The 21129-nt window shown below is 41.9% G+C and overlaps 1 protein-coding gene across 1 annotated transcript; it reads right to left on the bottom strand.

The window, feature by feature from the left end:
* Positions 1 to 516: 516 nt before the first annotated feature.
* Positions 517 to 20275, bottom strand: urb2 (URB2 ribosome biogenesis homolog). The gene is made up of 12 exons (XM_026170857.1): positions 20122 to 20275; positions 18359 to 18509; positions 18094 to 18270; positions 16737 to 17863; positions 16500 to 16638; positions 12966 to 15408; positions 12124 to 12284; positions 11771 to 11881; positions 8854 to 9096; positions 5768 to 5864; positions 4004 to 4137; positions 517 to 930 (listed from the first exon to the last, which is right to left on the bottom strand). The coding sequence occupies exons 2-12, from the start codon at positions 18482 to 18484 to the stop codon at positions 733 to 735; spliced, it is 4956 nt and encodes a 1651-aa protein (XP_026026642.1). The 5' UTR covers positions 18485 to 18509; positions 20122 to 20275; the 3' UTR covers positions 517 to 732.
* Positions 20276 to 21129: the final 854 nt, after the last annotated feature.

Below are 21129 nucleotides of genomic sequence, written 5' to 3'. Positions count from 1 at the left end.
AGTTTCCTTCTTTTTAGATGGCAGGAGTGGCGCCCAGTGTGTTCTGCTGCTGCTGTAGCCCATCCAGGCTTTAAGGATTGACAAGCGTTGCTGGAGTGTGGTTCAGAGATGTTCTTCTGGATTGTATTAAGTGGTTATTAATTCAAGCATTCTAGCCATTTTTCTGTCACTCCTGACATCAACAAAGCATTTTCATCGATAGATCTGCTGCTAACCGGACATTTTCTCTTTCTCCGTTTCTCTGGAGAAAGCAGTGTGGGAAGATCCCAGTAGATCAGCAGCTTCTGAAATACTCAGACCAACAACCGTGCCACATTCAAAATCACTTAAATCAGTTTTCTTCCCCATTCTGATGTTGGGCTTGAGCTTCAGCAGCTCATCTTGACCATGTCTACATGCCTAAATGTATTGAACTGCTGTCATGTGATCGCTTGATTAGATTAGTGGAGGTGTATCTAATAAAGTGGACAGTGAGTGTATTTTGTCTTGGTTTTGAAGACAGGACTTCTCACAACATTTAACAAAATTGCAGAAATCATATATTTATTGTCTTAGGTACAAAATCCACCGTCTTAATTTTACAATAAACTCCGAGGAGCAAGAACATCAACAGTGACATCATATGGTATACAAAACTGATTTTCTACTTAAAAATAATCAAACATAAGCAGAAAATCTACTTTTGTGTAATTAAACTGAAACCTAAACTGAAACCAAAGGCGATTTGGGCAGTTAAACAGTGTACTTTTCCTCTCCTTGCCTCTGTGCTTTGTGATAGTGGGTGTAGCTGCCGTACAGCTCGTTGAAGACCTCCCTGACTCCCATCGGCAGTCCTGCCCTCAGAAACTTGATATCCTGCTCCTTGCACAGGTCCAGTATCAGATAGATGCCCTCAGTAAGATGCAGCTTCACGTCTGGTCGCAGAGTAACCTGGAGAGGTCATTTATGAAAGAGGACGAGACAGCAGAGACAATAAGAGATACAAGAAGAATTTATATGAATCTGAGGTCAGACATCATTTGCTCATTTCATAAATCACATCTGTGTTCCAGCGAAATGATGATCCTGTGTACACACATCTCTTCCTCTCTGTTTTGCACTTAACAAGGTCAAATTTGCATAGGAATATGATACCGTATGCTGCAATATCCATCAACCCGATGTCAACATTTCAAACCGGAAATTATGCGCCGAAACAGTTAAATACACATTTAAGTCGTTAGTTCAGCCATAAGTTTCAATTAGAGAGACATCAAAGGACAGATATAATCATTTATACTGACAAAAACTATATTACTGCAAATGCTCAGAGTAGGACTACAAAAATTCAACAATGAAGATCAATTAATTCCCCAGAAACCCAGAAAATATCTAAATACAGAGCAGTCCATAGCAACGGTCCACAAACCTAGATTCAAACTTCCAGGTGCATCCCAAAAAGAGTTTCTCAAATAGGATCGATAAACATCACAACTTAAAAAAAACAACATGATCTACATTAATTTGCAGTTTGACACCTCATGACAGCAGATTTTATAGTAATAATCAGCAGTTTGCGTCACTGTTGCTCCAAAATGCGCTAAAAATGTAAAAAGTTGTATTTTTAATCCCACGCTGTAGTTTACACATGAAATTCAGTACAGGGTTTTGCCTGGGGGATCAAGTATACGTGGCGTCACACTGCTGCAGAGGATTTTTTAGTTTTCTGAAAATAGGAAGGTCTTACACGTTTCATCTGCACCTGAGTGACAGAAGCAGAGCAACGTGTTCAGCCAACGACGGGTGGAGCTGTCTTACTCTAATAACACGTAAAATAGTCAAACAACAATGATTGTGCTCAGTGGACCCTGCACAACGAGCCAAGTGGATATTCAATATCGTCTGGTTATTCATCTCTGTTACACTACACTGCCACAGACGCACAGGTGTAACACACCATGACCTGATGCTATCAGCGGTGACCGCAGTCTACAGACCTCTGACAATGAGCGAGGAGGTGATGGCTGCTCTGTGCTGCTGACTGTACCTGTTTAACGATTAGATAAAACCTGAGTCACATAATGATAGGCTTCACACATGAAGGAAACAACCCACCATGGGGATTTCTGCAAACAAAGCAGTCAGCAGCACATAGTAACTGCTTTGTGTGCAGAAAAATACGAAACTGAGACAGAAGAGGCAGAAAATGAACATGATAACCAAAGCTATGTAAAGCACTCGTCTATTTCCGCTTTTTATATTTACATTCAGTGTTTACTTATAAAGCACTACTTGTTTTTGCTCGAAAATAATACAATTATATTCAATTTTTTATGGTCCAACAAGCGTAACAGAAAACCCCCAACATGTGTTTATTTTTCAGGTGATGATAGGATAAGATTTCCTGTTCTGTTTTCTGGTCCTTGTTTCAAAATACTAAATTTTTTTTGGTATTTTCGGCTTCTCGTTTATATGTTTTATTTTACTTCCTGACAGAGTCCAGCTGATGGCTAGGTGTGCGTGTGTGCTCAAACCGGGGATCCTTCATGCATAAGACAAAAGTGTTAACGACTACATGCAGAGCGACAACTGCACAAAACAACCGATGGTTTTGAGATTGCATTTTGCCAAACAAACGGCCTCTTTTGGCCTCAGCACAGGACTGTTTACTGGCAACCAAATCCTGCTCATCATATAACTCTACATAGAAGAAGGGCAAACAAACAGAAACCACAAAGCAGAAAATCACCAAAATCATGCTCCTTGTGACCAGATTTTACGCATTCATACGCATGCAAATATCTGTTTAAACCTAGATCAGTCTACCCTGTGACTGATAAGTTCGAATCGCCCCTTTGCTCATCACGTGAGGTTTGGAGCTTTGCTCAAATCTACAATTCAGCACTTTGCACACCGACGAGTAGTCTCACAGTGGATTGCACATTTGTGCAAATACTGTCTCGATCTTCACTGGTCCTAACCGAGGGGAAACAAAACTGCAGTTCCTCCAGGTGTCACTTGAGGCTTTCTGCAAAAGCGAGTCAATCCCCATAGATTCCCGTATTAAAATGCCTTAACGTTACAGTATTAAAAAGCATATTTACAGGGTGATATGAAATCATAGCTTTCCCACTCATACAAACTCCATGTTTGGTGATTTAATTTAATAAACTGTTGATAAAATGTTGCTTTGCTGCTCCACAGGAGGTTTGCTTCAAAGAGCCACGAGGAGAAGCTCTGACACAGAGGCAGCTAAATTACAAAGAGCACAGAGTCTTTAAACTATTCCCATAAGTCCAATTTTAGGATTATTAGATGATTTACGGAGTACAAAGAATCCCAAATATGACTTCCACGCTATTTCTGTCTGTCTGTCTGCCCGCCGGTTTGCTCATTTTCTTTTTCCCAGTATGCGACTCGACTGGAAACTGCTGAGTCGGGCTGGCGTCATGTTAAATACAGTCTGGCAGCTGAGAGCAGCCGCTCTCAGGAGCCAGACGTGACTCACTGTACTGAGGGAGCTTCACTCCAGCACTCAGAGTTACAGTAATCCTGGACCTGTTCACTGAGATTTGTGAACATCTACAGTTTGGCCAATGGAAATCACCGCTTCTGAGCGTCAGCGCCTCCATCGCTCAGCTCAACGGCTACCAGACAAACTGGGCTGGATCAAAGGATCATCTGAGATCCTGCTGCCTCTTCCATACATCAATGTCTGTGTGTGTGTCACTCACAGCTGTAGAAAATCACAGGGGATGACAGATGGGGAACTGTCTTGGCTTTCTGTAATACTATGAGTGTGTGTGTGTGTGTGTGTGTGTGTGTGTGTGTGTGTGTGTGTGTGTGTGTGTGTGTGTGTGTGTGTGTGTGTCTGGCATTTCATTGCTCTGTCACCAAATTGTAAAAACCATCAGAAAGAATATGTTTCCAGTACAAATATTAGTAAATCAAGACACAGAGAACATTCATACTGTGTGTGTGTGTGTGTGTGTGTGTGTGTGTGTGTGTGTGTGTGTGTGTGTACCTTCTGCAGCTCTGTGACGTACTGAGCCACCATGAAGGCTGAGAGCGCGGTGAAGCTCTGAGCGGCTGCAGCAATGTGAGAGTACATCCTCTCTACGAGCCTGGAGCACTGGAAATACACATCACTGTCTGGACCTTCAGAAAACAGAGAAAGGTGTTCATGTTATTCAGATGTTCATATGTGGAATGTAAAGATATTCTTTACTTTACAAGATTCTTATTTTATGTTACCCAAACCAAACTAATGATCAATAGATAAACTGGAGCGTAACACTGCATTGACCGGCCGGATGTTTTCAATGACAGCTGGAGATACAAAGCTGCAAATCCATGATCTGTATATAAAAGATGGACATTAGTAATGGCTCGTGTCACAAGCAAATTGAGCTGTTTTAGCTTCTAGGTGATCTTTTAAGAGCATTGCCTTCTTAGTGTCTTGAAAGCAGATTTGATGATACAGCACTTTATCCTCCATTTTGACTCTAACTGGGGCCATAATTTGCAAAATGAGCACCACGTTGCACTTACAAAACTCAATAATCTCATAATGAAAATGTTTAATGAACAAAAAAACCAAAGAGACATTTGAGAGCACGCCGAAAATGTCGTCAAATTTTGCTAACGTGGCCTGTCGTTTTGGTGGCCGATCGTGCGCCTCTCAATTTTTGCAACTTGCCATATTATGGTTGAAGACACGAGCGTAACAGTGCAGAAGCCCAGAGAGTGACAAATTATACAGAGGATGTTGCAGCGACTTCCTGTGAGCTAACAGCGGTGTAAATAGAAGTGACAGTGCGATGATGTTGCGCACCACACAAAGCGGCCAATCCGGTGGCGTACCCGCACCTTAAACTTGAAAACAAGGTGACAACAAGCCAATCTATGTGCTTTTCTATTCTGTTATTCTGTTCAGCTTCCTTCACACAGCTAAAATCATTAAGGGAAACACTTGATCATCAACCTGTGCGCACACTAAAGCCTTTTTTGGGGAGTTGTCTGCCACCAATGCAGGGAAATGGATTCACAATAGTTTATGTTACCTAACTGATCAGGTGTCCCCTTAAAATCTCTGATTAGTATATTGTTGTATCACACTGAAAGAAGCTGGATAGGTACATCCCTAGAAATGTCCAGTTCTTATATACAGTCTGTGCTTCAGCCTTTTTTCCATTTCTTTAATTACACAGTGAAGCATTAATCAATCATACATGTTTATTTCTACAGATACAAGAGCCTGAGGACAATATCATCATGGTGTGATTGCAGCATTAAGACAGCTGAAAATTTAAAGCTAAACCCCAGAGTGCTCATGCAGCACTCTTATTGGTACAGAGAATAGTTCCTATGGTGACTAAGTAGGAGGTTACTGCAAACAGAGGTCTTAAATTTACAGTGGATTTAAAATGAGAAAATGAGCCTGTAACCTTCTCTACTTCTGGGAGGCTACTGCCAGAAGTGTTGAAACATGTGTGGGCATAGCACAAAGTTTGTGTCAGCTCCAGATTACACAACGCAATTTATTATTCTTCAGTAATCTGCAGTGTTATTTTTTGTTGGGAGGACGGTAACAAAACACAAGCCACATCTGTAGTGAACAGTGAACGCTAGTACAGCCCCTTCATCAGAGTAAAGCAGACTGTTTTTCTGGGCCTTGAAGACATGATAACGTTTCCTGTTATGTCTTTCACCTACAACTTTACACTGTGCAGTCCTAACAGCCTGACTGAGCTGGTTTGGCCACATTAGTGAACGATGTTAATGTTACCTGCGTCACCGTCTCCTCTTTGCCGACCTTCCTGCACAATAGAAGCCACTAGACGGTAGAAGACATTTAAGAAGGAGGGAGCTGCGTTTAACATCGCCTGGAAACACACACAAAAAGTAAACAGTCAGTAACATATATCTTAATAGGTCATACACTGTTATACTGCAATTGCTGAAAAGCAATAGATCCTGGCAGAAAACTGTAGACTCTTAAATTCCCAGAAGAGTCATTAGATTTATTCTTGAGGATTTGCAACTGACTTTGGATTATGTTACATTCCATTCACACCACTAATACAGCATTAACATGAATTGTGCTCAACCCGACCTAAACTCATGAAATACTGTCATATGTGTGGTAAAACACTCAAAGGAGGACAAATGTTACATGTTTTTAGGATCTGACAAACACAGAGCAGAGAACTGAATCCAAGACGGTTTAAAAAAAAAATGGACTAAGCAGTCCTGACAGATCCATCTGTTACATCGCTTTCACAGAGTTGTAACGGAGCAGCCATAAACTTACAGCTTGCAAAATGACTGAGGTAAAAGTTGGATTCCCGCGAGAGCTACGCATGCATTTTTGTCTGTACCTTGCTCCCTTCGGGGAGACTGAGGCAGGGAAGGAGAGACGGGAAGAATATAAATGAGGAAGGGATGATGTCACCAGCTCTGGTTGGAGCTCAGCAACGGTTTCCATCGACTTAAACCTGCTCCATGCCAACCTACCCGGCCTGCCAGCTCCCCGACCTCTCCCTGCTGAGCCTCCTCCCTCACACCTCTCTGACATAACCCTCTTTTCTATTTTGTCTTGAAACTTCCCTCATGTATCACGTTCTCCATCTCCGGTTTTATCCTTTAATCTCTTTATCGCTTATCTTTTACTCCTGTCTCTTTCTCACTCTGCTTTCCTTCACTGCCTCCTTTTTCCTCCCCTCTTCCCCCTTCTCTTAGTCGTCTTTTGTCCTTGCAAACATCTGATATCACTTAGCTCGTTCATGGCTGGCTTTATTTAACACAGCTGCCCCATTTCAGCCCGGCTTTGTCGCTGTTACTGAACAACAAACTGTCAACATTTTAGATTCAGAAAAACTGAAAAAATTATCGCATTAACAAAGCCGGAGCAGAATAAAGCGTGTGGGCCGGGATGTAGATGGCTCCATTTCTTCAGGATAAAAAAAAAAAAAAGTTCATTTTTACGACCTTTTGGGTGCAAAGTGAACACTCCCAGTACAAGGCAGAAAAAGTAGACATCGTGATGTTTTCCATGCAGCTGGTGAGCTGCAATATCCTTTTGTTGAAAGCGGAATTCCTTCGAGGCATCCTGTGAGCTCAGCGGCACCACATACCACATTTTCTTCAAATCAAGGATTCAAACCAGCAGCCTTGACCTACAGAGACCTTCATTATACAAGTGTGTAGGTCTGATTTCATAAGTCGGGGGCAGAGTGCAGGAACAGCTTTTAAAAAGTACCTTTTTAATGTTCTTTAGCTGTACAAAAGCATCTTGTAGAAATTTATTAGAAAATTATCTATGAGAATTAAACTGCTCATTCAGCTTTTTGTAATAATAATGTAAGCGAGCAGCCGCACCCAGCAGCCTGGCTGCGCATTACAGGCAGCAAAGCCAAATAAAAACCTGTTTGGTCAGAATGCATTATGAATGTGGTGACAAGGAGTTTGCAAAGTATTTTAAGGTCTAGATTTACGAGTGAAACTGGGCGGTAGCTGGATGGTTACACAGGATCTTTGCCTGTTTTATGAAGTAGACAATGATGGCAGAGTTCATGTTTGGAGACAGAGCCTGATGGTTCTGAATTTGAGTGACCATTCTAAAAAAAAAAAAGTAGGTGCTACCTTAGGCCATAAGTCTTTGTAGAAGTGTACTGGAAAAACTTCTGGTGCTGAGAATTTATTGTTTGGGAGATTTATTTATTTGTTGTGGATCATGAGTAATGTTCCCAGTGGAATCCTTTATAGAATGAATAACTGTTTTTTTTTTCACCTAAACGTTGAAATAAAGTCTTATTTGATATCAGAGCGGTGTGACACTTTGATCTTGTTGTCGGTACTAAAGTAGATCAGCAGCGAAGAGTGGCCTCACATCAAGGAGGTCATTCAGTGTTTGGAGTCCAGCTGCAGTTTACATAAACCTTACCTGCTGCTGAGTTATGGCTGAAAAACGATCTGTGTTTCTGCAGTAAATTAATTAACTGCTCATCTTTTTGCATAAAACACCAGGAGCACATAAACTCTTGAGTCAAGGCTAAAAACATCTTGTAACAGGTTAAACTGATCCTGAACTTTGGACACTGAAATCTAATCAGCTCATCTGCAATTCAAAGAGAAAGTTTGTTTGCAATTTGAAAATTCCCTTTAAGACATTCCAGAGAAACTTTCATTACTGTTCGCATGTCTCTGCCCAGGACACCAAGATGTTCCAAAGCCCATCGTGAGATCCTGGGCTCTCCAGTCCCTAACAGATCAGCACAGCGTCAGTATCACTGGTACCAATCCATCCATCCATCTCCTGCTCCATTCTCCCCTCCCCTGACCCAGAGTGAGCACTCCACCCTTTTCCAGCTGACAACTATGGTCTCAGATTGGTGCTTATTCTGGTCCCAGTCACTTCACACTCTGCTGCAAACTGCCTTAATGCACACTGAAGGTTATCACCTGATGAGCCCAGAAGAACCATGTCATCTGCATACAGCAGCGATATGATCCCAAGGGTGGCAAAGTGGAAACCCTCTGCTGCTTGGCTGCAACTAGAGCTTTGCACAATGTGAACAAAGCTCTTGGCACGCCTGTACAGGAACTGTAGGCAAGTGCAGTTTAAAGAACATACTTTTTCCACATTTCCAAAGCCACTGTCATGTGCATTACAATGTTCAGTGTCTATTTACACGCACAACACCTTGACATGGTCAACTATTTTAGAGCTAAGCAGCAGTGAAACACATTTTATATAATTTAACTGAATAAGTTCTCACTTATTAAAAAGCAATCCCCTATGCCAGACTGGACCCTCTTACACACTGCATGTTTCACACCCCTGCACCACTTCTTTTACCTGTCCCTTCATACCTGAGGATGACACTGGATGATGGCGAACAGCGCCTCGTGAACAGCCAAGAAAGCTGAATGATAGACTGTTGGGGTCATGTGGTCAAGGGGGACTGACTGGAGCGCTCCAAGAATCAAAGTCACATGATGAGGGCTGGTGATTTGCCCCTCCCCCTGTCGAAGCAGTGATGTCATCGACATTATCGTGGGAATGGTAAAGGGAAGGGTCAGCGAGACGTCCTGACTGGATAATCTCACTAAGAACTGTAACACAGAAAGACAAAGACACAGTAAAGGTTCGATAGATGAACACGTACAAACAATGAGAGCAAGAAGCTACAAAAATCCAAGCCTTCCAAACATTAAAGTATTTCCTTCACAACTCATCTTTTTTTTTTTTTTTTTTTTTTAAAGCTTTCTGGATGTAATGAATACCAAAAATACATATTTAACAAAACTGACAACAAAAGGCTGTTTCACAGCAGACATGACTTCCCACAGCAGCACAGGTGTGCCTAACAATATTAACAATGGACCTGTTCATCGTATTTTAAGGTCCCATTAAATCAAGTCAGTGACAATGAGCCAGCATGCAAAGCAACAGAGTCCACATTCACAAAGTACTTGGCTCAGAGTAACTCCCAGAAATGAAATTCCAAGTGTCAATGTTTTCTAAGGACTGAAAGTTTGAACTAAACCCTGCAAAAATAACAGCTATTTACAAATATCTCAAACACCCAGGAAAGCCCTTAAGGTGAAAAACCATTAGGAGTACTGAGGATGATTTTTAAGAGAGCAAAGGCCACGGCCACAGCAACCCCCGCCCACGCCTTCTAGCAAGGACATTACATATTTGCAGTTTGCATTTGTTGACTGATTCATGGTGTCAGCTCATGCAAAAAACACAGTCCACCGAGTAGACAGGTAGAGCTGGAGATGAGGCTGGAGAGATGGATGACCTCATGAACTATTCATGCAGTGAGATTTTGATCACGTGGTTATAGGTGACTAACGGTGATTACATAACTGCAGAAACGACTCAGTGCATGCATGCAGGCACGCCTCACTGGTGGGCTCTGGGAATTGGTTTAAGAAGGAGAAATGTTTTCCAAACCCTGGAGTAGTCGTTATTTTGCACTTTTCCATATTACAAGCCTACATTCACACACAGTTACACAGCACTTTATTGTATGACATTAAAAGCTTTCTACCTACCACACACATAATAAATAAAGAATAAATAAAGAATAAATAATATAATTTTAAGATTTCTAAAATACTTGTGTTTCCTATGTTTTTAACTGGTGGTCTAATACATTTGTTAAGCATTGTAATACTGTACTAAATAAATGCAAACAAAAATATAACAATCGGCATGTAAATTAAAGTAGTTTTGTGTATTTCCAAAGAGAAATCGTGACAAGTAACCACCATTAAAGAGCTGAAGAAAAAAAGATTTCAATAAAATTCTGCCTCTTCACTTAAAAGAAGAATTTAATTAGAATATTTTATGCTTTTGAACAGGCTCTCTCTCACATGTATAAAAATACAGACTTGACAGATAACAAAAGCGTGAGTGAGGGGATGTGTGTCTATCAGAGCACTCCGTGTGAGTGGGTGGGGGTCTTGATGAAAAGGCCAAAAGAGCATAAGTGAAAATTACAAAGAAGATGAACAAAAGACTGTGGCTGTCTTTGGGCGCTGGTGGCTGTCAAGCATTAAAAAATTACAGGCATTTTTATTGAATAAAAGAATAAAAAAGGTCCCATGTACTTCCAGCGCATGGTCGCTAAAACCATCACAGATGATGAGCCGGAGATCGGACTGTCGCGTCTCATCATCATGGCCCAGTATCTGCTTGTCTTCACTATAATGTGAATGTTAAACTGATTATTCTTGTTTAATGGCTTTTACCTAAATAATAATAAAAAAAACCATAAATCCTAAACATGTAAGCAGTCATTTAACTTGTAGTTTGAAGCCAGTTCATTTTCCAGTCACAGTTTCTGACTCTGGCCTCAAAACAAAGCTGGCTTCATTTCGAGGCGTGCCCCACACCCATAACCCCGTTTGTCATCATTCCAGTGATTCCACACACCAGGTGTGCAAACTGATTTAACCGTCTTTTTTTGTGAAACAAACAACTGATCAATGACACACAGCATTCCCGCAATAACACAAAAGGTTTTATATTCTTTTAGCTTGGACAGCAGCTCCTCCCGACAGGCAGGCAGGGAAACTACGAGCGTGAAATGCATTTTGTTTCTAAAACACTGTCCTCACTCTCTTCATGGTGATCTGGGACATTTTGGTGGTCTGGCAGAGATTTTAATACCAATTTTAAAAATTACCGCAGTAACCCAAAGTAGGTCGTTAAAATTAGGGGAAAAAAATCATAATAATTTTAAACACAGTTCAAACCAGCATGCTATTGAACTGAAAAATGTGCATACATACAGGGGATGCGATTAAACTTTAAATATGATTGAGATTAGACAGAAGGATCAGAAGAAGCACATGTTTTGGAGCATAAACACCATGATGTAATCAACTGATATTCCTGATGGTTTACAGCTTCCACCTCAGCCTCTCTGCAGGTGCAGGTGGGGCCAATAAGAGACCCAGGAAGCATTTGACTTGCACGTCTCAAGAGGAAACCACTTGGGAAACAAAGCTGACGGTAGCTAACACCGAGCGCCGCCAGAGGCAGTCCAGTCGACTGACACAGGCAATGCAGAGAAAAAGGCAGCTGCAGGCAACAGTTAACAAGCCTACCAGAGGTTGCCTACAGTCTCTCTTACTGTCTTTATTGTACATTTAAGGGGCCCCTTTTAAGTACTGTATATATGTGCATGAGTAAAGTGGTGCTTTTGTGTGTGTGTATTCTCACTGCATTAAACTCTGTATGTGTTCGAGTGTGAGTGTTTGGTTTTCTCACCACCACAGCAGATATAATCTGTGGTGCAATGAGCCACAGAGCTCTGGAGCAGGTTTCAGGCAGCTGACAACAGGACAGCAGCTTAATGGTGATTACTGCAGATAGTGCCTCCTGGAGAGCAGCAAACAGATAGAAGAGTTTGAAAAAACAGTTAACACAGAGTATTAAACATTCTTATTCACTGTGGGGAAAAAAAAAAACCAAAATCACAACCTCCCATTTGTCAGGTAGATAAAGAGAAAGCCTCTCATCTAAAACATTGTATTAACAACACAGAAAAATCTAAATTGTGCAGATTCTACAGGTTTTAAGATCATGAAATCTGAAATAGGAAAATTCAGTCTCAGCCTCACCCTGCAGTTTCCTGCCCTCAGCTTGCTAATGTCCAGTCCTTCCCTGATCGTCATCAGCAGTAGATTAAATCGACTTGTGGTACTTTTCGCCACCAAGTGGCGCAACAGCTCCTGCACAGCCGGCTCCAGCTCACTGAGGTCAGTTGAAGGCAGCCAGGGAGCTGAAATCAAAGAGATCGAAAGAGATTTTAGCAAGAAAACAGAATCATTAATGTGCTGCATTAATAATAAATCAGTCCATTCAATAACACGATGGATGCAAGCAATGGTTGCTTCACTGAGTGAATGGGTTAAATGCAGAGAGGAATTCCCCCACAGGGAACAATAAAGTACACATAAAATATACTGATCCAAACAGAAATGTTGTCACTAAAACTGACAAAGGCAACAGGGAGACTGGTTTCATAAAAAGGGGTTTATCAGGCTTTCTCTTTTATTATTTTATTACTTTTTGATCTGTGTGATGTCAACCAGAACAGATATTCTTAATTAAATATTCTTAATTGTGTTTGCAAGGAGCAGCCAATCAGAAGAAAGTTGCACCAAGGCCCCAGGATAAGTTGTCGAACTAAGCATCATGTAAAGCTGCTCTAGTGGAGCCCAAGAATCCTCTGCAACAGAATTCAAATTCAAACAACTTGAAATTTAACTAGCTGGGTTGAATCTGACTGTCGTACGTGCGACAGAGAAAAGCTCATTTTCTTTAACAGATGGCATGAAATACTCCCTTAGTTGTATTCCTGTGTCAATGTGTGCGATGTGCAGAGGTAATTACTGAAAGGACAACACTGACTGATTGCACAGGTGAATGAGATGTTTGTTTTTAATATGGTTGCATATACCTGTCAGTAGCCTGTGCACAGTCTGCAGTATCTGAATGTAAAGGTCATCCAGCTCATTTCTTCCCTTCTTCATCCCTCCTTCCTCCTCCGTGTCTTTTCCCTCCACCATCTGCACAGCTTGGTAAAAGGAGGACAGGAAGCGGAGAGAGGAAACCAGGAAGTCCATGGGCCTGGGGGCAGAGCTTATTTCTTTAAGGATCTGCTGGCAGAAGCCCTGATAAAGGCTCATATGAGTGAGCCTGGTGCCACTGTGCTTGTTCTCATCCTCCACTGAGAGTGAGGACAGCTCAGACTGCAGCATGACTGTTACGACATCTACTAGAAAAGCTTGACCGAGGATGCTGGCGGGCTGGTTCACCCCCTCACTGAGAGTTTGGGGCTTTAGGACAAACTCGACAGCTGGTACCAGCGAAGCAGTTATTTTTGCAAGTATTTGGGTTAAAATCTGATCCAGTGCCTTGCTTCTTCCCAAATTGGAGATCATCACTTGGGAGAAAGAAGTCACAGATGCCAGCAAAAGATGAACTGATGACAAGGAAGCCCCTGAACTGGATTCAGCATTTTGTATGCTTGTCACTTCCTCGCTAGTAAGATGGGAAGCAAACTGGTCCAGGTTGAGTCGAACACTACTGTTTCTGATAATTATCAAACTGACTAAGGTCTGTATGAAGACCTGCACCGCTTTGATAAAATCCAACCAATCAGTGCTGCATGTGGCTTGAGCTCTCGCACTACTTCTATGCCACAGGAGAGACGACAAAGCGGCCTGCAGCAAAGTACTACCGTGCATGAGCTTCAGAACACTTTGGAAATTCTTACTCTCTAGGAGATGAGTGAGAACCCCGAGCAGCTTTCCTAGGAACAGAGCATCACCTCCAGATTCTGTCATCCTCTCTGGCTTACAGGAGGTGGAGGTGAGCATAAAGAAAAGCAGGAGGAACACACAGGAGAGATCCTCGGAGCTCAATCCATCTGGATGTAGGATTGTTAAGATTTGAAGTAAGCCTACCAGCTCCCTGCTTTCTGTTTCAGTCAGCAGTACAAAAATCTCTCCAGTTTTAGAGGATGTCAAAATATCCTCAACTATAGTCTCTTTCTTCACCAGCGTGGGCAGAGGCTGACTGGCATCTCTCTGTGAAGAGACTGCCTCTCTTTCCTGAAATGTCAGAAGTGTGGAACAAACCTCGGGTGTATGTGCTGCCCCGAGCACACAGATAATCCTTTGTGTGAGCGACCAAACTGTGGCGGAGAACAGTGAAGGCAACTCAGCAAGCATTGGGCTTTGAAGAAGCTGCGAAGATATGAGGGAGACGGTCAGAGAGTCGGGCGGCAAGTCTTCTGATCCGTCTGTCCGTCTGTTCAGAAATGAGCTGATAAGTATGTAAGCTATGCAGCGCACGTCTTCGCTGCTCAGGTGGCAAAGGATCAAAGGTAAGTTGGTCGTAACAAGATACCAGTGCGCTGCAAAGTAGGAGCTGGTGGTCACGCTGCTGATCTGCCTGTCCCACGCCTGCTCTCCATCCAGACTCACCTCCAGCTCAGATGTAGCTAAAATAAACTGTGCTGACCTTTTTAGAAGCGCTGCGGTGCTGGATTCGCCTAATAACACGTCGTCCAGCAAAATCTTCTTCATCTGCTGTAAAGTGAGGAGCTTGAGCAGCATGCAGCTCATTGGGCTGTAGGAGGGGGACGGACGGTGACAAGCAGGTAAGATGTCACCTGATAAAAGACTCTCTATGTCAGAGATTGGAGAACTAGAAGGAGCTTCATCAGGAGATGCATATTTGTAGCAGTGCATGTGGAAGAGTGTATCCACCTCCACCCAGGTGTATCTGAGCAGGAGAGCTGCCTCCAGGGTCTTCTGCTCCCACAGTGCTCCAGTTTTAGACTCTGAAGGTTTCTCTTTGAGGTTCAGACTTTTTCTGCCTTTCTTTGAGGCCTTCTGAACTGAACTTGTATTTCTATTCTTCTTCTCTGTTGAAACCACACGTAGTAACTCCTTTATCAAGCTCTGAAACCCCTTCATTAGGTCCTGACTCTGCCTCACCAAGGGAACAGGAGAGGCATTGTCTAGAGTCTTCAGATTGAATAAAACAGCATGAAGCAGCTGACTGAGGGGGAGGAGTTTGAGAGAAGCGTCTTTTCTCTCTTGGTCCTCATGTTCTCCATCAGTCTCCATTCGCTCTCCCTCTGTTTTCTCCTTCACCAGGTCAGGCAGTATGTATTTCCTAATGGCCTCCATCACCGATGAACAGATCTCTAAAACTTGGGATGGAGGTGTGTCCAGAAGGCAGGTCCTGAGAGAGGTGGAGATGCTTTCAGGCAGAAGAGGAGGTCGAAGGTCATCCAGAGCAGGCTGGCAGATCACTGACATGAGCTCAGAGAACAGACGAGGCAGCTGACGGAGCTTAGTGTAGGTCTGGAGGAGGCTGCACACCATGAGCTGTTGGCAAGTAAAGTTTCATTAAAACATCCCCATCTGAATATTCATAAATTAAAATGAATAAACTCAATTCTTAAAAAGTTGGTGGTGCTGTATAAAATGTATACTAAAACAGAACACAATGATCTGCAGATTTTATAAACTCACAGAAAAAACACAAAAACATATCAAATGCTTACATTTAGACATTTTCACATGTCATGACAAACATCAGCTTATTAAAACATTAAAAAAGCAAAGAGTTTTAATCTCATAATCTATAATACATAATTTCAAAAATTCAGGGATTTTGGAGAAATCTAACAAAGGCTAACAAATCAACACTGGATGACTGAACTTTGGACCGTCAGTTAGCCATCATTCTGTCATGGAAATAAGGAACACTTCCAGAAATCCAGAAAACTATTTTGTGGTCAAACAAATCCAAATTTGAAATTCTTTCTAGAAAACACGAACACTGCGTCCTCTATACTAAAGAGGAGAAGGGACCATCTGGCTTGTTATCACCGCTCAGTTCGAAAGCCTCCATCTCTGAGAATATGAGTGTGCATTAATGCCTATAGTATTGGCAGCTTGCACATCTTGAAAGGCAGCATAAGGGCTGAAATGTATATACAGGTTTTAGAGAAGCATGACCTATCTAGGTGACATCTGTTTCAGGGAAAGACTTCCTTGTCTTCCTTCCATATTTCAGCAGGTTAATCTGCAATATGCAGTTTAGCAATGCTACAACTTTATTACAGCAGCATGGCTTCATAGGAGAAGAGGGTCCAGGTGCTGAGCTGGCCTGCCTGCCTGCACTCCACACCTTTCATTAAGGGAAAACATTTGCACATAATGAAATGAAAAATATGACAAAGAAAACCTGGGACTGTTGAGCAGCTAAAATCCAATATGAGGATATACAAAGGTACTTTTTCTCAGTTTAAACAGTTAATATGTTTTCTGTGTTCTATTGTAAATAAAATATGGGGTTATGAGATTTGCAGATCACAGCATCTCAACTTTTAAGAACTGAGTTTGTAATTAAAAACACTGATTTATTGTCCTTTTTTTTTTTAATTTGTAAAATATAAAAGTTAAATGAAGACCTGTCTGGCGCGTTGCACTCGTGCTTCCATGCATTCGGCATTAATCCAGGCTGAAGATAAAAGCTGGTCCAGATCTGGCTCGAGAATCAGATGATTGAGACTCAAAAGCACTTTCAAACAGCGGTACCACGATGGAATGCTGAAAGTCAAGACGGGAAATTTTTCTATCATAAGAAAAGAAAATTATTCTGTAATTTTATTGGAATAAAAATGTTTTACAGAGAAGTTGTTCTTTACCTCGGCTGGGCCTCGTTGAAGAGCAGTTGTCCCACGGCTCTGTAAAAGTTGAGCTGGACGTCTTTGTGTCGTATCCTGTCTGCGGCCACATTATAAATACCGGTCGACAGCGCCTGGCTTAGCAGGGACTCCACAGCCAGCAGAGCCAGGTTCCAGTTCTCTGGGGAGCTCATGGAAGCTGGAGGTGACTTCTGCTCACCAAGATGAAGATCTAAAGTTGGAACTAATCTGCTTAGAAAGTAGAAACACAGCATCCTCTGCTCCTCCTCATCTTCTACCCTCGCTTTCCCGTACTTTTCCAGAAAAAACTTAAACAACAGACACAAAGCACTGGACTTCACAGGGTAATGTAGTGATGGCTCACAGTAACCCCGGTCGCTCAGTTTGGAAAGTACAGCGTTGACAGGCTTGAAAGGCCCCTTTGTCCCTCTTGAACCACGTTTCCCAGAATCCTCTTTAGGTGGAAGGAGCTCCTCCTTGTACAAGTTCAGGTGCTCAGAGGGGAAGAGTGCCAACTGAAGGATGGAGTCCATCTTCATGCGGATGTCTCTACAAAGCTGTTGACGGAGACGCAGGTGAGCGAGACGCGCTGCAAATTCTCCCGAGGTCAGCAGGTGCCGGAGCAGGACGAAGGGTTGGAGTAGGTGGTTTGTCACCATACTAGAGACTCTGCTAGGATTGGCTTGTTGTCGCTGCACTGACAAATACGATGACAGCACCTGAAGCAACACCTCAAATAGGTTAGCTGAATGGAGGTTTTCCTTCGGCTTGGAAGAGGATTTGTCAACGTCCGACTGTGGCTGATCTACTGAACTGCCATTCAGCATGTCCATCTGGGAAGTCTCCATATTTGTTGCAGGTTCAGTCTGAAGACACTCGGCCATCGATTCATCGTGACTTGTGACAGGCTCCTTCTTTAGGTATTCCATGGGCAACTGCTCCTGCAGCTCACGACAGGCCAGCGAGCAGAGCTTGGCCAGCAGATCAACCATAAGTTCATACTTAGATGTAAAAACAGATGAGAGTGCAGGAGAAGAGAAAATGCACTGACACACGCTCAGTATATAGGACACACACCCCGACGACTTGGAGCCAACGTGTGTGCACTTCTGCAGCTGGTCAAGCAGCTGGAAGCAAAGAGAAAAAGCTGTGAGTAAAACTTCCACTTGTCAAGTTAGTAATTCTGGGACCTTTTAGTATAATTGCGTCTTTATCAATTCATGCTACAACTGTAGTATTAACCCAGAACTGTGCAGGACATGCTCTTACTATCTTCTAATGACACAAGACAGAGTCAGAGGAGATCACATGTGCTGTTATATCACAGACATGATTTCTGATTTAACTGCTGAAGTACCTGTGCCATGTTGAGCTTGAGAGTGATGGTCTTTCCCTGCTTGAGGAAAGACTGGAGCTTCCGGCTGTGAAGCACATCATCAAGGTAGCACCACAGGCCTTCCAAGAAATCCTGGGAAAACTCCACCTTTTTACTGTAGTAGAGTGAGAGGGCATGGGTGCACCAGTCCAACAGCACCTACAGACAGATTTAGGTTAGCTGCTGCTTAATACACGCCAAAAAAGAAATTACCGCGCTACAAACATTCACAAGCTTCCACTTTTACCTGTTCTTTGTTGGGCAGCAGGCACTGTGAGGAGATCCAGGCAAAACGTGCCAGCTTCAGCTTGTTATCCCATGGAGTCTGTGGGCTCTTTAGTTTCAGGTGGATACCCGAGTAGATGGCAGCCATCGCTGCAGCTGCTGATGCAAAAGGTCTGGAAAGACAGGAAGAAGACAAGGAGTGAGCGGTTACACAGAGGAGAAGAAAGAGGAAACCTGGATATTCCTGATAATCATTAGTGATGGTGAAACCAGCTAGCTGGGATTATATAAGACAGACAAGGAAACAGAAAGAGATAAGTAAGGCTTTTCCTGACTCTTATTTTATGCAACAATAATTGGAAGTTTTACTTCATTTTATTTTTATAAATAGATGCTATAGAAGTATGTAACTGTCTGTCAGTTATAAAGTAATATTCAGATCCTGTTTTTTATATAAAAGGGAAAAAACTATTCCATCCATTTTTTTAGTTTATTAGCATCCTCCAAATAGCTGCGATAAAATGAAAAGAATTACTATACACATGAAGTAGTTTAGTGACAAGCAAATTAAGTTTGGCACAGTGTTTAAACAAGCTGTCTGAAACAGTTAACCACATCATTTTAACTTCAAAGCTTTTTATATGTATTTGTCAATACCCTGAACTTCACCTACTCCTACTTAAATAACAGGAAATAGTGTCAAGAGTGAGGGGATATAGTGTTCTATAGAAGTGGCTGCTTGACTTTATTTTAGCACCAATGCGTGTCTTAGTATTTGTGACATATGTTGTAATGTATATATACACATATATATGTAATGACACTGTGAGTTTTACCTATGAACAAACAGCAAAACAGTTGTGTTAGGCTTCATCTAAATTATCAGACATCAGTTATCCCCATCATTGCAAACTCTCTGTACTCACTAGACTGCTCCCCATCTGTCTAACATCTGGATTACAACCGGATGTGACTACATTCAAGGCGGGTTTTTTTTTTCACTTTATTGATCAAACAACTGATTATTTATATCTATTAAACTAATTATGAGCACAAAAAAAGACTGGAAATAAGCTGGCTGGTCTGACGAGTCTCAATTTTCTGCTGTGAACTGCTGTGATCAGCTCTCAATTCAATATGGTCCCCTTTGGGATGTGGTGGAAGACGAGATTCACACAGTGGTGAGGAAATGCACCTGACACATATGCAGCTGTTGTGTAATACTATTATGTCAACATGGATCAAAATCTCTGAGGAATGTTTTCAAGATGAATCCACGAAGATTTAAGGAAGCTCTCAATGAAAAGGGGATCAAATCCGATATTAGCAAGGTGCTCCTAGTGAAGTGGCCTGAGAGTGTATCGCTTTGCACTATTTATAAGCAGCCCGAGAAGTCTTTACAGCAGTGATAAATTTTTCTTTACCGTTTTAAACAAAAGTCATCAATTCATAATCTAGAACTGATCGTTTTTATGCATTCTGTCGTTTTATATTAGAGAGTACTTGTTGTTCCGAGTTTATTTGCCCATCTGTCGGAGTTACTTTAACTTATAAAGTAAAAAAAATATCATTTATAAGAATGATAAACCAGTAGAAGTCCCATCACAGAAACACACACTGACATGCTTAATGCTAACGGCTAGCTACGCAGCATATATTGATACTAACATGGACTAATCCCGGTGCTGCTAGCCGCCTGCACGCATACAAATCAGCTCAGAACGTCTGATTTACTTGATTATTACCATCGACCCACATCTGACAAATTTAGGTCTTTCAACTTACTGCTTTGGAATCCGCACGTGTCTCCTGTTTTCAGATTTGAACGACCCCTCAACTTTCACCCTGCCGGCCCAGGCACAAGCAATCGAGAGACGATATGAACCTGTCGGCCAACGGAGACTGGAGCTGTGTCCCAATTCAGGGTCTGCACGCTTGAAGTACGCACACTACGCGTACTACGTACGGTGCGTACTATAAGTACAAGAAGTGCGGAAGTGAGAGGCTTGTGAAATGGGACGGCATACGCTTCGTCGCGCTGTTCAGGTTGCCTAGCAACCATGATACTAACCGCGAGACACCTTACATACAGCATTGTTTGACAGAAATGAAGGAGAAAAATGTTTTGTTGGTCATTCATTTTTGTCATGACATCACTTTGATTAGTTGAGTATCTGAGGCTGAGACCACGGGACTGTAAAACATGATTGTTGGGCTTCATTTCTGTGCTGAACAGTCATTTAAGATTAGTTAGTAAATAACAATTAGTTAATGTTGTTCATGAGACTAAAATCATCTCACTGTGGTAATGTAAATATAATATGGCCAATATTATAGTATTGTCAGATTATTATGATATATATATATATATATATATATATATATATATACATATACATATAAATAAAGTACAAAGTATAAAGTACAAAGTTGTTATGAAGTCTGTCACCCTTTTTTTCTTTTTTCCCTTTATTTATTTATCCTTTATTTATCTTTTTATTTCATTGTACTGTATATTGTTACTCTTATTTGCCTTGTATGTCTACTGTACAAACTGAACTGGAATGACTGACTGTTCGCTTTATAATTTCAATAAAGTTTGGAGAAAAAAAAACCTCTTCGGCTGCTCCCTTCTGGCAAAATTCTCCACACCCACCGCCGCGCTATGAATTGTGGGATATATGGGACCACGAAGCGTGCACCGGACCACGCTTGATATTTGGGGAAATCGACGGCACATTTTGAGTATGCATTTGATCACGCAAAATCGTCAACAATCTAATCCAGCTAACT

Source organism: Astatotilapia calliptera, chromosome 1 (genome assembly GCF_900246225.1).
Source record: "Astatotilapia calliptera chromosome 1, fAstCal1.2, whole genome shotgun sequence".
NCBI classification, from domain to species: Eukaryota; Metazoa; Chordata; class Actinopteri; order Cichliformes; family Cichlidae; genus Astatotilapia; species Astatotilapia calliptera.
Note: the sequence above shows the minus strand (reverse complement) of the source record. Positions and strands in the feature narration are given on the sequence as shown.